General features: G+C 46.8%; 1 protein-coding gene across 1 annotated transcript in view; it reads right to left on the minus strand.

Moving 5' to 3' along the window:
- Positions 1–1,485: 1,485 nt before the first annotated feature.
- The window catches only part of RSPO3 (R-spondin 3), a 92,633-nt gene continuing 81,241 nt past the window's right edge, over positions 1,486–12,877 (minus strand). Inside the window, exon 5 of the mRNA XM_054393150.1 lies at positions 1,486–1,679. Within this exon, the coding sequence (XP_054249125.1) occupies positions 1,486–1,679 (194 nt within the window). The remainder of the gene's footprint in view (positions 1,680–12,877) is intronic.

The raw sequence follows: 12,877 nt of genomic DNA on the forward strand, positions 1-12,877 counted from the left end.
TATAAGGACTTGTAGTATTGGGACAAGAGTCTCTGGCTTGAAGCTAGAGCATTGGATTGGACATTAGAAAGAAGTTCTTTACTATGAGGGTGGTGAGACACTGGAACAGCTTGCCCAGAGAAGTTGTGAACACCTCATCCCTGGAAGTGTTTAAACCCAGGCTGGATGAGGCTTTGAGCAACATGGGAGGTGTCCCTGCCCATGGTGTGGAGGTTGGAACTAGATGATTTTTAAGGTCCCTTCCAACTCAAGCCAGTCTATGTTTCTGATTCTGTGATTTTAAGAACTTAAACAAGAATTTAAGTAAAGTTGGAGAAAAGTTTGCACATCCTCTGCATTGACATTGTGAATACTCCTGCACTGAGTGGATGTAAGTTGTGCCCTTTTCTGTCTGTGAAGCTCTGTCACAATTCTCTCCCCGCTTAACCCCCAGCAGCAATGGGCATCCCTGTGAAAAACACACAGTGCCATGATCTACTTTTCTGGTTTTTATTAACTCAACTTTGTCTCCTACAAATACGATTTGTCATTCACCAGAAGGGTTTGAAATGTAGACTTTAAGTTACACATAGGTATAAAAAGCAGAAACCAGCACACAGGGCATCACTGTTTAGACCAGGAAACATTGCGTTGTCCCACAGATAAAAGCACTGTTCCAGCTGTGCTCCCTTGCCTTCTTCCTCAGGGATTCAGTCTTCAAGGCTGCAGATGCTTCTGCTCCTTCTTCCTTGGCTGCTGAAACCTTGCTGCCTCCTCTCCCCTGCTCACCCTTGCTGCGTCCTTTCCTCCTCACCCACATGTGGAGCATGGATCAGGGAACCATGGAGCCACCTCATCCTGTTCCACCAGAGGCTACAAACCCCTTGGGTTCCTACTGGCATCTTCAGAAATGTGGCTTTTGGGTGTTTTTTGTTGTGTTTTTTTTTTTTTTTCCCCTTCTCCTTTCTCTTAATATTTATGTACAATATATGAAGGGCTACGATTTGTGTCTTGGATTTAGACATATCTCTTGCCTCAGCCTTCAAACAATACCTTGAAAAATATTTTACAAAGCAACAGAACCTTGTTTCATCTGAATGTCACTCATTATTATATTGCTATATTTTATACCCTATTATTAATATATACAAAAAACAAACAAACAAAAAGTCTTAATTACCTTTTACAGATGCATGGAAGCATATAATAGAAGAGTTTGAAAAGTATCCCATTTGTTAAATTTTATTTTTTTTTTTTTTAGATTTCTCTTTCCTTGTCCTTGATTTCCTCTTTTACTTCTGTTGGTTTTCCTCTTGGCTCACATCAATCTCTTGGATAAAACTACAGTTGCTTGGAGAATATAGGAAGTACTTGGAATGTTGTTTAAAGTTGAATCAGAACTGGTAGCCTTGTCCGTTGTGATGGCCTGAAGGGTTGGAGCACCTGTCAGGGCGATCTGGTAGGAGATAGCAGCATCATAAGACTTCCAACAACGATGGAGGGCTGTTAGTGTGGAGTGTCAATGGGTGCCAGGTTCTCCTCTTTGTTTGGGGCTTTCCTTTTCTTCGCCTGCGTTTTGTTGTTGCTTTCCCTCTGCTCTTGGTTTTGCCTCCGGGCTGCTCGCCCTTTGCCTTCCTGTCGCGTCTCCTTGTTTTCCTCCTTATTGGAGTTTTTCCTTTTCTCCTCCTTGGTTTTTTTCCCTGCAGTGAAAATGGTGGCAGGTTAGAAGATGTTTCTCAGAGCATGGGCGATTTTTGGCTTCCCTGTACAACCAGCCCTAGCTTAGCACCTCCTGTGCTGGTGCTTAGAGAGGTCCAACCCTTCATCAAACGACTCAGTTCAGTCACTGGACCAGCACCTCCAACCAGTTTGACTCTGAGCAAAGAGCTGAGAACTCCCTGAGGAGTTCTATAAATGTCTCACAGACTCAAAGCCCTTCTCCCACAGCCAGGGGCATAGCTCCATGTACTCCATCAAAGCACAATTGGTTTGAGGACACCCATTGCTGAGGCCAGGGAGTATTGACTGGTCTGAATTTACCCAGAGCATACATTGGGAAGAGAAGACTCCAGGGGGACCTTAGAGCTGCCTTCCAATACCTGGAGGGATCCTACAGGAATGCTGCAAAGGGACTTTTCATGAGGGTGTCTAGAAACAGGACAGGGGGGAAATGGTTTGAAGGTGAGGGAGAGCAGGGCTAGACTGAATCTTGGGAGGAAGTTCTTCAGTATGAGGGTGGTAAGACTCTGGAATAGGTTGCCCAGAGAGGCTGTGGATTCCTCCTCCTAGGGGTGTTCAAGGCCAGGTTGGATGAGGCCTTGAGCAGCCAAGCCTAGTTGAGAGGTGTCCCTGCCCATGGCAGGGAGGTTGGAGTAGATGAGAATGGATGACCATCCAAGGAGGGGAGGGAGAGATAAGGGAGAGAGCTTCAAAGGAGGTGAAGAGAAGGTAGAAAGCAAGGGGTAAGACTAAGATCCTTAGAATCCTTGTCTTGTTGTGTATCTCTGTGGGATTACTTTGCAGCTTCTTCATCCTTTGCCATCGTTGCCTGCGATCAGAGAGCAAGAGAAGGTTTAGATACACATCAAGTCAAGCAGGGACAAACATCTGCCAGCCTCATCTGTTTCTGAACAACAATAAAGCAGGGGAGCTTTAAATGCAAAATGGCACCTCAAATTTTAGATAACCGGTCAGAGATTACCCTGATACATACCTAGATACCTGCAGAATCCCTCTCTGAGTTTGCTGATGCCATCTAAGATGTACAGAGGTGGGCAAGGGAGACCTGCAGAATGGGCTTGTGAGGTTCAAGGAGAGCTACCAGCACTAGGAGAGCTCCAGGCGGGAGTGAGCCAGCATTTTACCCAGCTGCAACACTGTCTCTTACTAATGGATAAATGACAGTATGGAATTTCATTCCCAGTGGTTTGCAAATCCAGCTGGCCCCAGATGAAATGTTAGTTGAATGGACACTGTCCAAACATTCAGTGTTTGACATTGTTCACTTGGTGATTAGCCAAAATCCTTCAGCTGTCACTTCCTAGCCACAAGTCTTGAAAGTGTGTTGGGACAGCATTTAGTGGCCATGTTATGGATTGAATGGGTTCAGGCCTGGATCAAGATGTATGGAAAAGAGGAGGCTGAGGGGAGACCTCATTGTTCTCTACAGCTCCCTGAAAGGAGGGTGAGGCCAGGTGGGGGTTGGACTCTTCTCTCTAGCATCAGCTGACAGAATAAGAGGGGATGGCCTGAAATTGTGCCAGGGGAGGGTTAGGTTGGAGATTAGGAAAAACTTCTTTGCTGCAAGAGTGGTCAAGGATTGGAACAGGCTGCCCAGGGAGGTGGTGAAGTCCCCATCCCTGGAGGGGTTCAAGAAACCTGTGGCCATGGCACTTTAGGACATGGTTTAATGGTTGGGTTGATGGTTGGACTCAGTGATGTTAGAGATGTTTTGCAATGGAAACAATTCTATGATTCTGTGATTCTGTGATTCTATCTATACATTTACATATATTTGAGGTCATAGACTACAGTAGCTCTGCCTGGCTAGAGACTTACCTAGGCATGGCTTTACTGTTTCTGTTGTAATCATTATAAAGGGCAAGCAAACCTGATCTCTGGAAAATGCTTAAAACTCAGCCCTAACTCTCTTCTGCTCTGAGGATAACTGGGCTGGAGCCCTCTGTGTCACTTTCTGCGTGGTTTAATGCCATCAGCTCCATGCTGTTGCTGTTTGTGCCAGGATCTGCCCTCTAGACCTTGCTGTTCTGGCAGTGCCATGAAGCACAGGAGGGTCATCTTTGTCCAGGCTGCTTGTGTTGCTCCTTACACCACTGTTTTAGTAGGAGATTTTATGCTGGAGAGGAACTATTTATAAGTGCCTGTGGTGATAGGACAAAGGGAAATGGTTTGAAAGTAGAGCAGGGGAGATTTAGATTGGACATTAAGAAGAAGTTCTTTATTATGAGGGTGGTGAGACAATGGAACAGGTTGCCTAGAAAAGCTGTGGATACCTTATCCCTGGGAGCTTTTAAGACCAGGCTGGGTGAGGCTTTAAGCAACTTGGTCTAGTGGGAGGTGTCCCTGCCCATGGCAGGGAGATTGGAACTGGATGATCTTCAAGGTCCCTTCCAACCCAAACAGTTCTGTGCTTCTATGACTTCTTTCTTCTTCCCTTCCCTTGTCCTGAATATTATTTTCTCCTTCCTGCTACTTGCTGAAGCACATAACAGTACACGGAGCTGCATGCCAGAGGCATTTAGCCATCAGTGAAACAAAAAGTGCAAAAAAAACATGACATGGGACTGCTAGGTTTACAAGCTCCTCTCAGAACTACTTTGAAAGGGAAGAAGAAGAAAAAGCAAGGGGTTTCCTTCTCTCTTTTTCTTTTTCAGCCAGGAAGAGGATAGAAAGAGAAGAAAATTCCTCTTATATTGATGCCCTAATGCTGCTAACATTGATCATAGAATCATGGAATCATAAAATGGTCTGGGTTGGAAGGGACCTTCAAACGTCATCCAGTCCAACCCCCTCTGCAGTCAGCAGGAACATCCTCAACCAGCTCAGGTTGTCCAGAGCCCTGTTGAGCCTCACCTTGAATATCTCCAGGGATGGAGCCTCAACCACCTCCCTGGGCAACCTGTTGCAGTGTTCCACCACCCTCATGGTAAAGAGCTTGTTCCTGACATTCAATCTAAATCTACTCTGCTCTAGTTGAATATCTTCTTGTGGATTCGCTAAAAACTTTAGAATGAAAGAAAGGAAGAAAGGAAGAAAAGAAGAAAGGAAGAAAGGAAGAAAGGAAGAAAGGAAGAAAGGAAGAAAAGAAAGGAAGAAAGGAAGAAAAGAAAGGAAGAAAGAAAGGAAGAAAGGAAGAAAGGAAGAAAGGAAGAAAATAAAGGAAGAAAGGAAGAAAGGAAGAAAAGAAAGGAAGAAGAGAAGAAAGGAAGAAAGGAAGAAAATAAAGGAAGAAAGGAAGAAAGGAAGAAAAGAAAGGAAGAAGCAAAGAAAGGAAGAAAATAAAGGAAGAAAGAAAGGAAGAAAGGAAGAAAAGAAAGGAAGAAAGGAAGAAAGGAAGAAAAGAAGAAAGGAAGAAAGGAAGAAAAGAAAGGAAGAAAGGAAGAAAGGAAGAAAAGAAATGAAGAAAGGAAGAAAAGAAAGGAAGAACCGAAGAAAGGAAGAAAATAAAGGAAGAAAGAAAGGAAGAAAGGAAGAAAGGAAGAAAAGAAAGGAAGAAAGGAAGAAAGAAAGGAAGAAAGGAAGAAAGGAAGAAAAGAAAGGAAGAAGTGAAGAAAGGAAGAAAATAAAGGAAGAAAGAAAGGAAGAAAGGAAGAAAGGAAGAAAGGAAGAAAGGAAGAAAAAGAAGAAAGGAAGAAAGAAAATAAGAAAGGAAGAAAGAAAATAAGAAAAAAGAAAGAAAGAGAAAGAAAGAGAAAGAAAGAAAAAGAAAGCAAGAAAGAAAGAAAGAAAAAAAGAAAGAAAGAGAAAGAAAAAGAAAGAAAAAGAAAGAGAAAGAAAGAGAAAGAAAGAGAAAGAAAGGAAGGAAGGAAGAAAGGAAGAAAGAAAGGAAGGAATAAAGAAAGGAAGAAAGAAAGGAAGGAATAAAGAAAGGAAGAAATAAAGAAAGAAAGGAAGAAATAAAGGAAGGAAGAAATGAATGAAGAAATAAAGAAAGGAAGAAAGAAATAAAGATGAAAAAGCCAAAACTATGAAAACAACAAACCCCCAAAAAACCCCAAACAAAAACAACCAACCAAAACCAAACCAAACCAAAACACAAACCCAAAACAAACAAAAAAAACCCTAAACCCACCCCAAAACCCCCCAAAAATCCCAAACCAAAATCCCCACCTCAAAACCCAAAACAGTGGAAGAGACTGAGAGGAATGCTTTAGTCATATAAGATGTGGATTCTTGAGCTTCTAATAGTCCTGTGAAGGAATAATTTGGCATTAAAATAACTTCTCTTCCAGAAATGAAACTTCCTACAAGCCAACTGTACTGGAAAATGGAGTTTGTAGGCAGTGCCCAAGTGGATTTTCTTGCAGACAGGGGCTACTTTACTATTTCTAATAATAGCAACTTGATAGAGTGAAGAAAATCTATGCTATAATTTGGAGAAAGGAAGTGGTCCAAATTAACTGCAGCCGTGACATTAATCCAGACAACAATATAATTAGATGTCAAATCAGCTGAAAGGTGCTGAGTTCTTCTTCATCTGATTTATAGTCCCTGGTCACAGAAATCCCTGTCTCTGTATTTATGCAATCCATGGCTGAATACATCCTGCAGTGTGCAAGCCAGGGGTGTTCCAGAGAGGTCATTGCACTGCAAGAGCAACGAAGCTGGTGAAGCGCCTTGAAACCTTGAAGAGAAGCACAGCCAGCAGGGTGAGGGAGGTGATTCTCCTCCTCTGCTCCTCTCTGGTGAGGCCCCACCTGGAGCACTGTGTCCAGTTCTGGAGCCTCTAGTACAAAAAGGTTCTGGAGGTGCTGGAAGGTGTCCATAAAGGGCCATGAGGATGAGCAGAGGGCTGAAGCTGCTTTGCTATGAGGACAGACTGAGAGAGTTGGGGTTGTGCAGTCTGGAGAACAGAAGGCTCTGAGGTGACCTTCTTGTGGCCTTCCAGTATCTGAAGGGGGCTCCAAGAAAGCTGGGGAGGGACTTTTTAGGGTGTCAGGCAGTGATAGGACTGGGGGGAATGGAACAAAACTAGAAATGGGGAGACTCAGATTGGATGTTAGGAAGAAATTCTTCCCCATGAGGGTGGTGAGAGACTGGCACAGGTTGCCCAAGGAGGTGGTGGAAGCCTCATTCCTGAAGTTTTTTGCAGCCAGGCTGGATGTGGCTGTGAGCAACCTGCTGTAGTGTGAGGTGTCCCTGCCCATGGCAGGGGGGTTGGAACTGGCTGAGCCTTGAGGTCCCTTCCAACCCTGACTGATTCTATGGTTCTAACACAAATCTAATGAAGAATGGCTGAGGGAACTGGGCTTGTTCAGTCTTCAGAAAAGGCTGAGAGGTGTCTCATCAGCCTCTACAACTCCCTGAAAGGTGGGATTGAGGTGGGGTTCATCTCTTCTCCCATGCAACAAGTAACAGGACAAGAAGAAATGGTCTGAAGTTGTGCCAGGGAAGGTTCAGGTTGGATATGAGGAAAAAATTGTTTTTAGAAAGGGTTGTCAGGCACTGGCACAGGCTGCCCAAGGAGGTGGTGGAGTCTCCATCCCTGGAGGAGTTTAAAAGCCACATGGATGTGGTGCTGAGGGCCATGGGTTAATGGCAGTGGCCCAGCAGTGGTGGTGGGTTGTGAGCTCTGAATAAGTGGTTGGACTTGGACCCAAAGGTCTCTTCCAACCTTGACTCTTCTATGATTATTGCATCATATGTGGTGTTTCCACTAGACCTATAGCCATATTTTATGGAGTAGAGAGAGGAAGAGTTGGTCATGACTTGGGAGATCTCAATATTTAAAACATCATCTGATAGAGCTTTGCTTACTGACAAAAAAAATCACCTGGATTAGCTCCTGCAGGTTACAGATCTCATCTGCTTCAGGCATTGTCACTTAGTCCCACCGTATTACACCCAGCTGTAATTACTGGAGGGGACTCAAAGCACCACATTTGTTAATTTCTCCCTTCCATGGGCACCAAAAGCCCAAAGCACCACAGCAAGGCAAAATCTGACTGTGCAAACTGCTTCAGCGTGCTGGGTGGGTGTCACAGGGTAGGTCTCAGGGAAAGCCCAGAGGGATATGAGTCTGGAGTCAGGCATTTGGGATAATTGTATTTCTTTTGGAGAGATCACTCTCACGAAGAAATTTACCCTGGGAGAGCAGAAGAGGCAAGAGAAGTCACTGAGCTGTGCCTGTTGGGGCTGCAGGCACCGAAGTAATAGGCTCCTGTCTGGAAGGATCCTGGCACATCTACTGGGAATATCACCACTGACCACAGAATCCTCCTCACTACACTGTAATAAGCTGCAGAGCTATAATAAAAGGCCACAAGCCACAGCAGGGATGTGCCACAATATTCTTTCACACCCCTCACAGCCTCAGCTGACCCCTCAGCACTTGCCTGGCTACTGGAGCAGGGAGTGCTGGTGAACAAGTTCTCCAAGGGTCAGCAATGTGCCCTGGTGGCCAAGAGGGCCAATGGGATCCTGGGGGGCATTCAGAGGAGTGTGGCCAGCAGGGCCAGGGAGGTTCTCCTCTCCCTCTACTCTAACCTTGTGAGACCTCACCTGGAATATTGCATCCAGTGCCGGGCTCCCCAGGTCAAGAGAGACAGGGATCTGCTGGAGAGAGTTCAATGGAGAGCTACCAGGATGCTGAAGGGACTGCAGCACTGCCTGGGGAGGAGAGGCTGAGAGCCCTGGGGCTGGTTAGTCTGGAGAGAAGGCTGAGAGGGGATCTAATAAACATAAATATCTGAGGGCTGGGGGGCAAGAGGGAGGGGACAGGCTCTGCTCAGTTGCACCCTGGGATAGGACAAGGGGCAATGGATATCATCTCCAGCACAGGAGGTTCCACCTCAACATGAGGAGGAACTTCTTCATTGTGAGGGTCACAGAGCCCTGGAACAGGCTGCCCAGAGAGGTTGTGGAGTCTCCTTCTCTGGAGACTTTCCAGCCCCGTCTGGATGTGTTCCTGTGACCTGTGATGGATTCTATGGTCCTCAGGGTTCAGGGGGGGTTGGACTGGATGGTCTTTGAAGGTCCCTTCCAACCCCTAACATCCTCTGATCCTCTGATCCTATGGAGTGATGTCAGCATTGGTGCTCCACTACCAGTGTCCCAATGCCTCCACAGCCCATGGGCTATGGGGAAAAAACTTGAGGGCTAAGTGCCACCACTCTGTGTCACCCTCCTTCCCACCTGTCCACACCCCTTCTCAGGGGCTTTTTTTTCAGTCCTCTGAGACCAAAAGTCTGTCACCCTTTCCTCATGGTGTGACCTGGATCTCAACATCTGTATAGATTTCTCTGGAACAGCTCTGGAGAAGAGAAGACTTGAGGGGGGATCTCTCCAATGCTGATCAATACTTCAAGGGTGGGTGTCAGGAGGGTGGGACCAGGCTTTTTCCAGTGGTGCCCAGTGACAGGACAAGAAGTAACAGGCTCAAGCTTGAACATAGGAAGTTCCACCTAAACAGGAGGAGGAATTTCTGCACAACGAGGGTGGTGGAGCACTGGGACAGGCTGCCCAGAGAGATTGTGGTGTCTCCTTCTCTGGAGACTCTCCAAACCCACCTGGATGCACTCCTGTGCAACCTTTTCTAGGTGACCCCACTCTGGCAGTGGGGTCTACAGAGGCCCCTTCTATCCCCTACCATTCTGTGATTGTGTAATTCTGTGACATGTACTGAGCAAAGATAGCAGCAAGAAGAGCATGCCCCAGACCTTAAACCCACTTACTACAGCTCCTTCTAGTAGTGGGAATGTGAGCTCTGGGTGTGTGGTTGGACTTGATGATCTCAGAGGTCTCTTCCAGACTAGACAGCTGGATGGTTCTGTGATTCTGACTTAGTAGCCAACTTACACTTCCATGCTCTGCCTCCTCTTCAAACCAGAAACATTTCTCCAGATGTAGACCTTGGAACCTGAGACCTACAGAAGTCTTTCAGTGAGACTTAGGATCCTTGAGCTTCATTTGCCTCTGGAAATGGGATCTTGACTACTAGCTTGTGTTCCCTTGAACAAAAGACTCATTTATGCTGTGTGTGCTTGCCTGTCCCTGCAAGAAGAGGCCAGTGCTGAGGCAGGCATGTAAGGGGAACAGAAATGCTGTACCCAGATACAGGACTAGACCAGGGCTGTGGAACACCCATTTGCATAAGTCAGGGAGAGGGAAAAACCAGGAGGCTGAGCAGATGAGCTATGCCACGACAGGTGATGTCAGGCTCATCTGCTGCAGCAGGTGAAGAGCAAGTTGTGTCCCATGATGTGTCTAGGAAGTCGGAAGGGATCCTTTCCTCTGTGGGCTGCTTGGGCAATGACACTGCTGCCTGCATGAGCTCAGAAGCAAGGCTGATGGAAAGTCCCTGGCTTAACTCTCTTGGAATGAATCACATAATGCCAGGCTGGAAGGGACCCCAGAGATCATCTGGTCCAACCTTTCTAGGTGATAGTGGAGCTGAAATGAGCTGGCCCAGCAGCCTGGCAGGATGAGTCATCAAACTGAGCAGTGTAGAGGAATCCACTGCTTCCCTTGGGAGATGATTCCAGTGTCTGTCTGTGCTCATGGGGAAACATTTGCTTCTGCAGTCCTATGGGAACCTCCCCAGCAGTAACTTGTCCCCATCCCCCCTTGTCTTTTCCATGGGACTCCTTGTCTCCATCCTCCTGGTAGCCACCCTTTATGGACTGCTCTGTAACAATAAGCTCTCCCCTCAGCCTTCTCTCCAGGCTGAACACCCTACCAGCTGTCTCAGCCTCTCCTCACATGGCAGGGCTGCCAGGCCTCTAATCATTCCCCTGGCTTCTTTACAACAGAAATGGATTGGATCTGCCTTTCCTGTGCCACAGTAAAGACATCACCAGTGCCTGAAAGCACAGGAATAACCTGACTGCAGGGCAGGCAAAGAAGCAGGCAGAGCAGGAGGATTTGTGCAATGAGTCCTGTTTGCTGTTTGTGGAGCTGGAACTTCTCAGAGCCCGTGGGGAGTTGTTTCTTTTGCACTTGTCTGCTGGGCCTGAGGGGATTTGTTAGCAGCCTTGTTTTCATCAGGACTGAAGCTCCACTAACAACAGCAATTTTATAGTTACGCAGCAGCTTCCATCTTCTAAGAACCCATAGCTTACTGACTCTTGAGCACAGCTTCCAAAGGCATGTGGTGGCTGTTTAGCAAAGCAGAAACCCACTCTGCACTGCTTAGCTTGTGAAGTGACCCCCACACCATGCTGGTGTTGAGGGCAGTGGGGTTTTCTCCCTGGGAAAACCATTTTTTCACTCTGACCTTGTTTTTAAAGGTGGCTCCTGACTGGGATTTGATTTCTCCAGCTCTCCTAAAAGTGGCAAAGGGGCAGATGAGTGTCCAAATCCACCTTATAAGCATCATTTAAGACTAAAGGAATCAGATGCAATAGCAGTGATGGGTACCAAGCCCCCTGACCCTGTTGTCAAAGAGTGTCAGGATGCTGGCAGCAATCTCTAATAGCTGGTTTTCCTTTCACTAATCCTCCAAGCCCTCCCCTTAGCCCCCAGGCTGAGGTCATAAATGCAGTCTTCTGTAGAGACTTAGTTCAGCTGGTGCAGGCTTCTGAGCAAAGCAGAAATCAAAGTGTGATGCTGCCTTATGTCAGAGCTGCATGTTTAGTCTGCCTCTCTAGAAATAATCAAGAAAAGTTACACATGATAAGAGACAGATGCTCGTGCCTCAGCAGCCATAGGAACTCTTTCTAGTACAATAGGAAAAAAAAAAAAAAGAGAAAACACCCAAAGAAATTTGCTGCTGGAGCACTCAAGATTGTACTCTGAAGGGAAGGACAAGCAAGAGAAGTTTTTTCCTTGTCTTTACTTAAACCAATGGCATTAATGTAACCTGCCACTTAAGAAGGTACTTGTATGTTTGCATGCATCCATAAAAATGCCTTTCCCTCAGGTAACCAAAGCTTGGATTTGGGCTCTACTGCTAAGTATGGATCCCAGAGGGCATTTCATAGAATCATAGAACATAGAGTTATAAAATCATTTCATAGAATCATAGACTCAGAATGGTTTGAGTTGGAAGGGACCTCAAGGATCACCCAGTTCCAACCCCCCTGCCATGGGCAGGGACACCTCACACCACAGCAGGTTGCTCACAGCCACATCCAGCCTGGCTGCAAAAACCTCCAGGGATGAGGCTTCCACCACCTCCCTGGGCAACCTCTGCCAGGCTCTCACCACCCTCATGGGGAAGAACTTCTTCCTAACATCCAATCTGAATCTACCCTGCTCTAGTTTGAAACCATTGCCCCTCATCCTATCACCACAAGTCCTTGCAAAAATCCCTCTCCAGCTCTCCTGTAGCCCCCTTCAGATACTGGAAGGCTGCTGTAAGGTCTCCCCAGAGCCTTCTCAAGGCTGAACAGCCCCAAACCTCTCAGCCTGTCCCCATAGCAGAGGTGTTCCAGCCCTCTGATCATCTTTGTGGCCCTCCTCTGGACCCTGTCCAACAGATCCATGTCCTTTTAGTGTTGGGGAGCGTGAGTGCTGCCATTTGTGTGTGCTGACATGTTTGTGAGAGCTGACTCCAACACTTGGGCCAACTCATCACACAGAATCACAGAAGCATTCAGGTTGGAAAAGCCCCTCAGGATCACCAAGTCCAACCCACAACCCTACTCTACAAGGGTCACCCCTAAACCATAGCCCCAAGCACCACATCCAAAACACCTTTAAGCACATCCAGGCTTGGGGACTCAGGCACCTTCCTGGGCAGCTCATTCCAATGCCTGACCACTCTTGCTGGGAAAGAAATGTTTCCTAATGTCCAGTCTAAACCTACCCAGTGGCAGCTTGAGGCCATTCCCTCTTGTTCTATCACTAATTACCTGTGAGAAGAGACCAGCAGCAGCTTCTCCACAGCCTCCTTTCAGGGAGTTGTAGACAGCAATGAGGTCTCCCCTCAGCCTCCTCTTTTCCAAACTAACCTTCCCTAGTTCCTTCAGTTGCTCTTCTCCAGGCCCTTCACAGCTTCCTTGCCCTCCTCTGCCCTGGCTCCAGCACCTCCACATCTCTCCTGTATCGAGGTGCCCAAAACTGGACACAATACTCTATGTGTGGCCTCACCAGAGCTGAGTACAACTCAGTTCTTGCCCAGGGAATGTGGACATCTTCCATGGTTTCATTTGCTGGTATGGGTGCAGCTGTATGCTCCCCGTGGAGCCCCATCCTTAATTTCCCCCAGGAAGGCAAA

This window comes from Indicator indicator, chromosome 27, assembly GCF_027791375.1.
Source record: "Indicator indicator isolate 239-I01 chromosome 27, UM_Iind_1.1, whole genome shotgun sequence".
Taxonomy (NCBI): Eukaryota; Metazoa; Chordata; class Aves; order Piciformes; family Indicatoridae; genus Indicator; species Indicator indicator.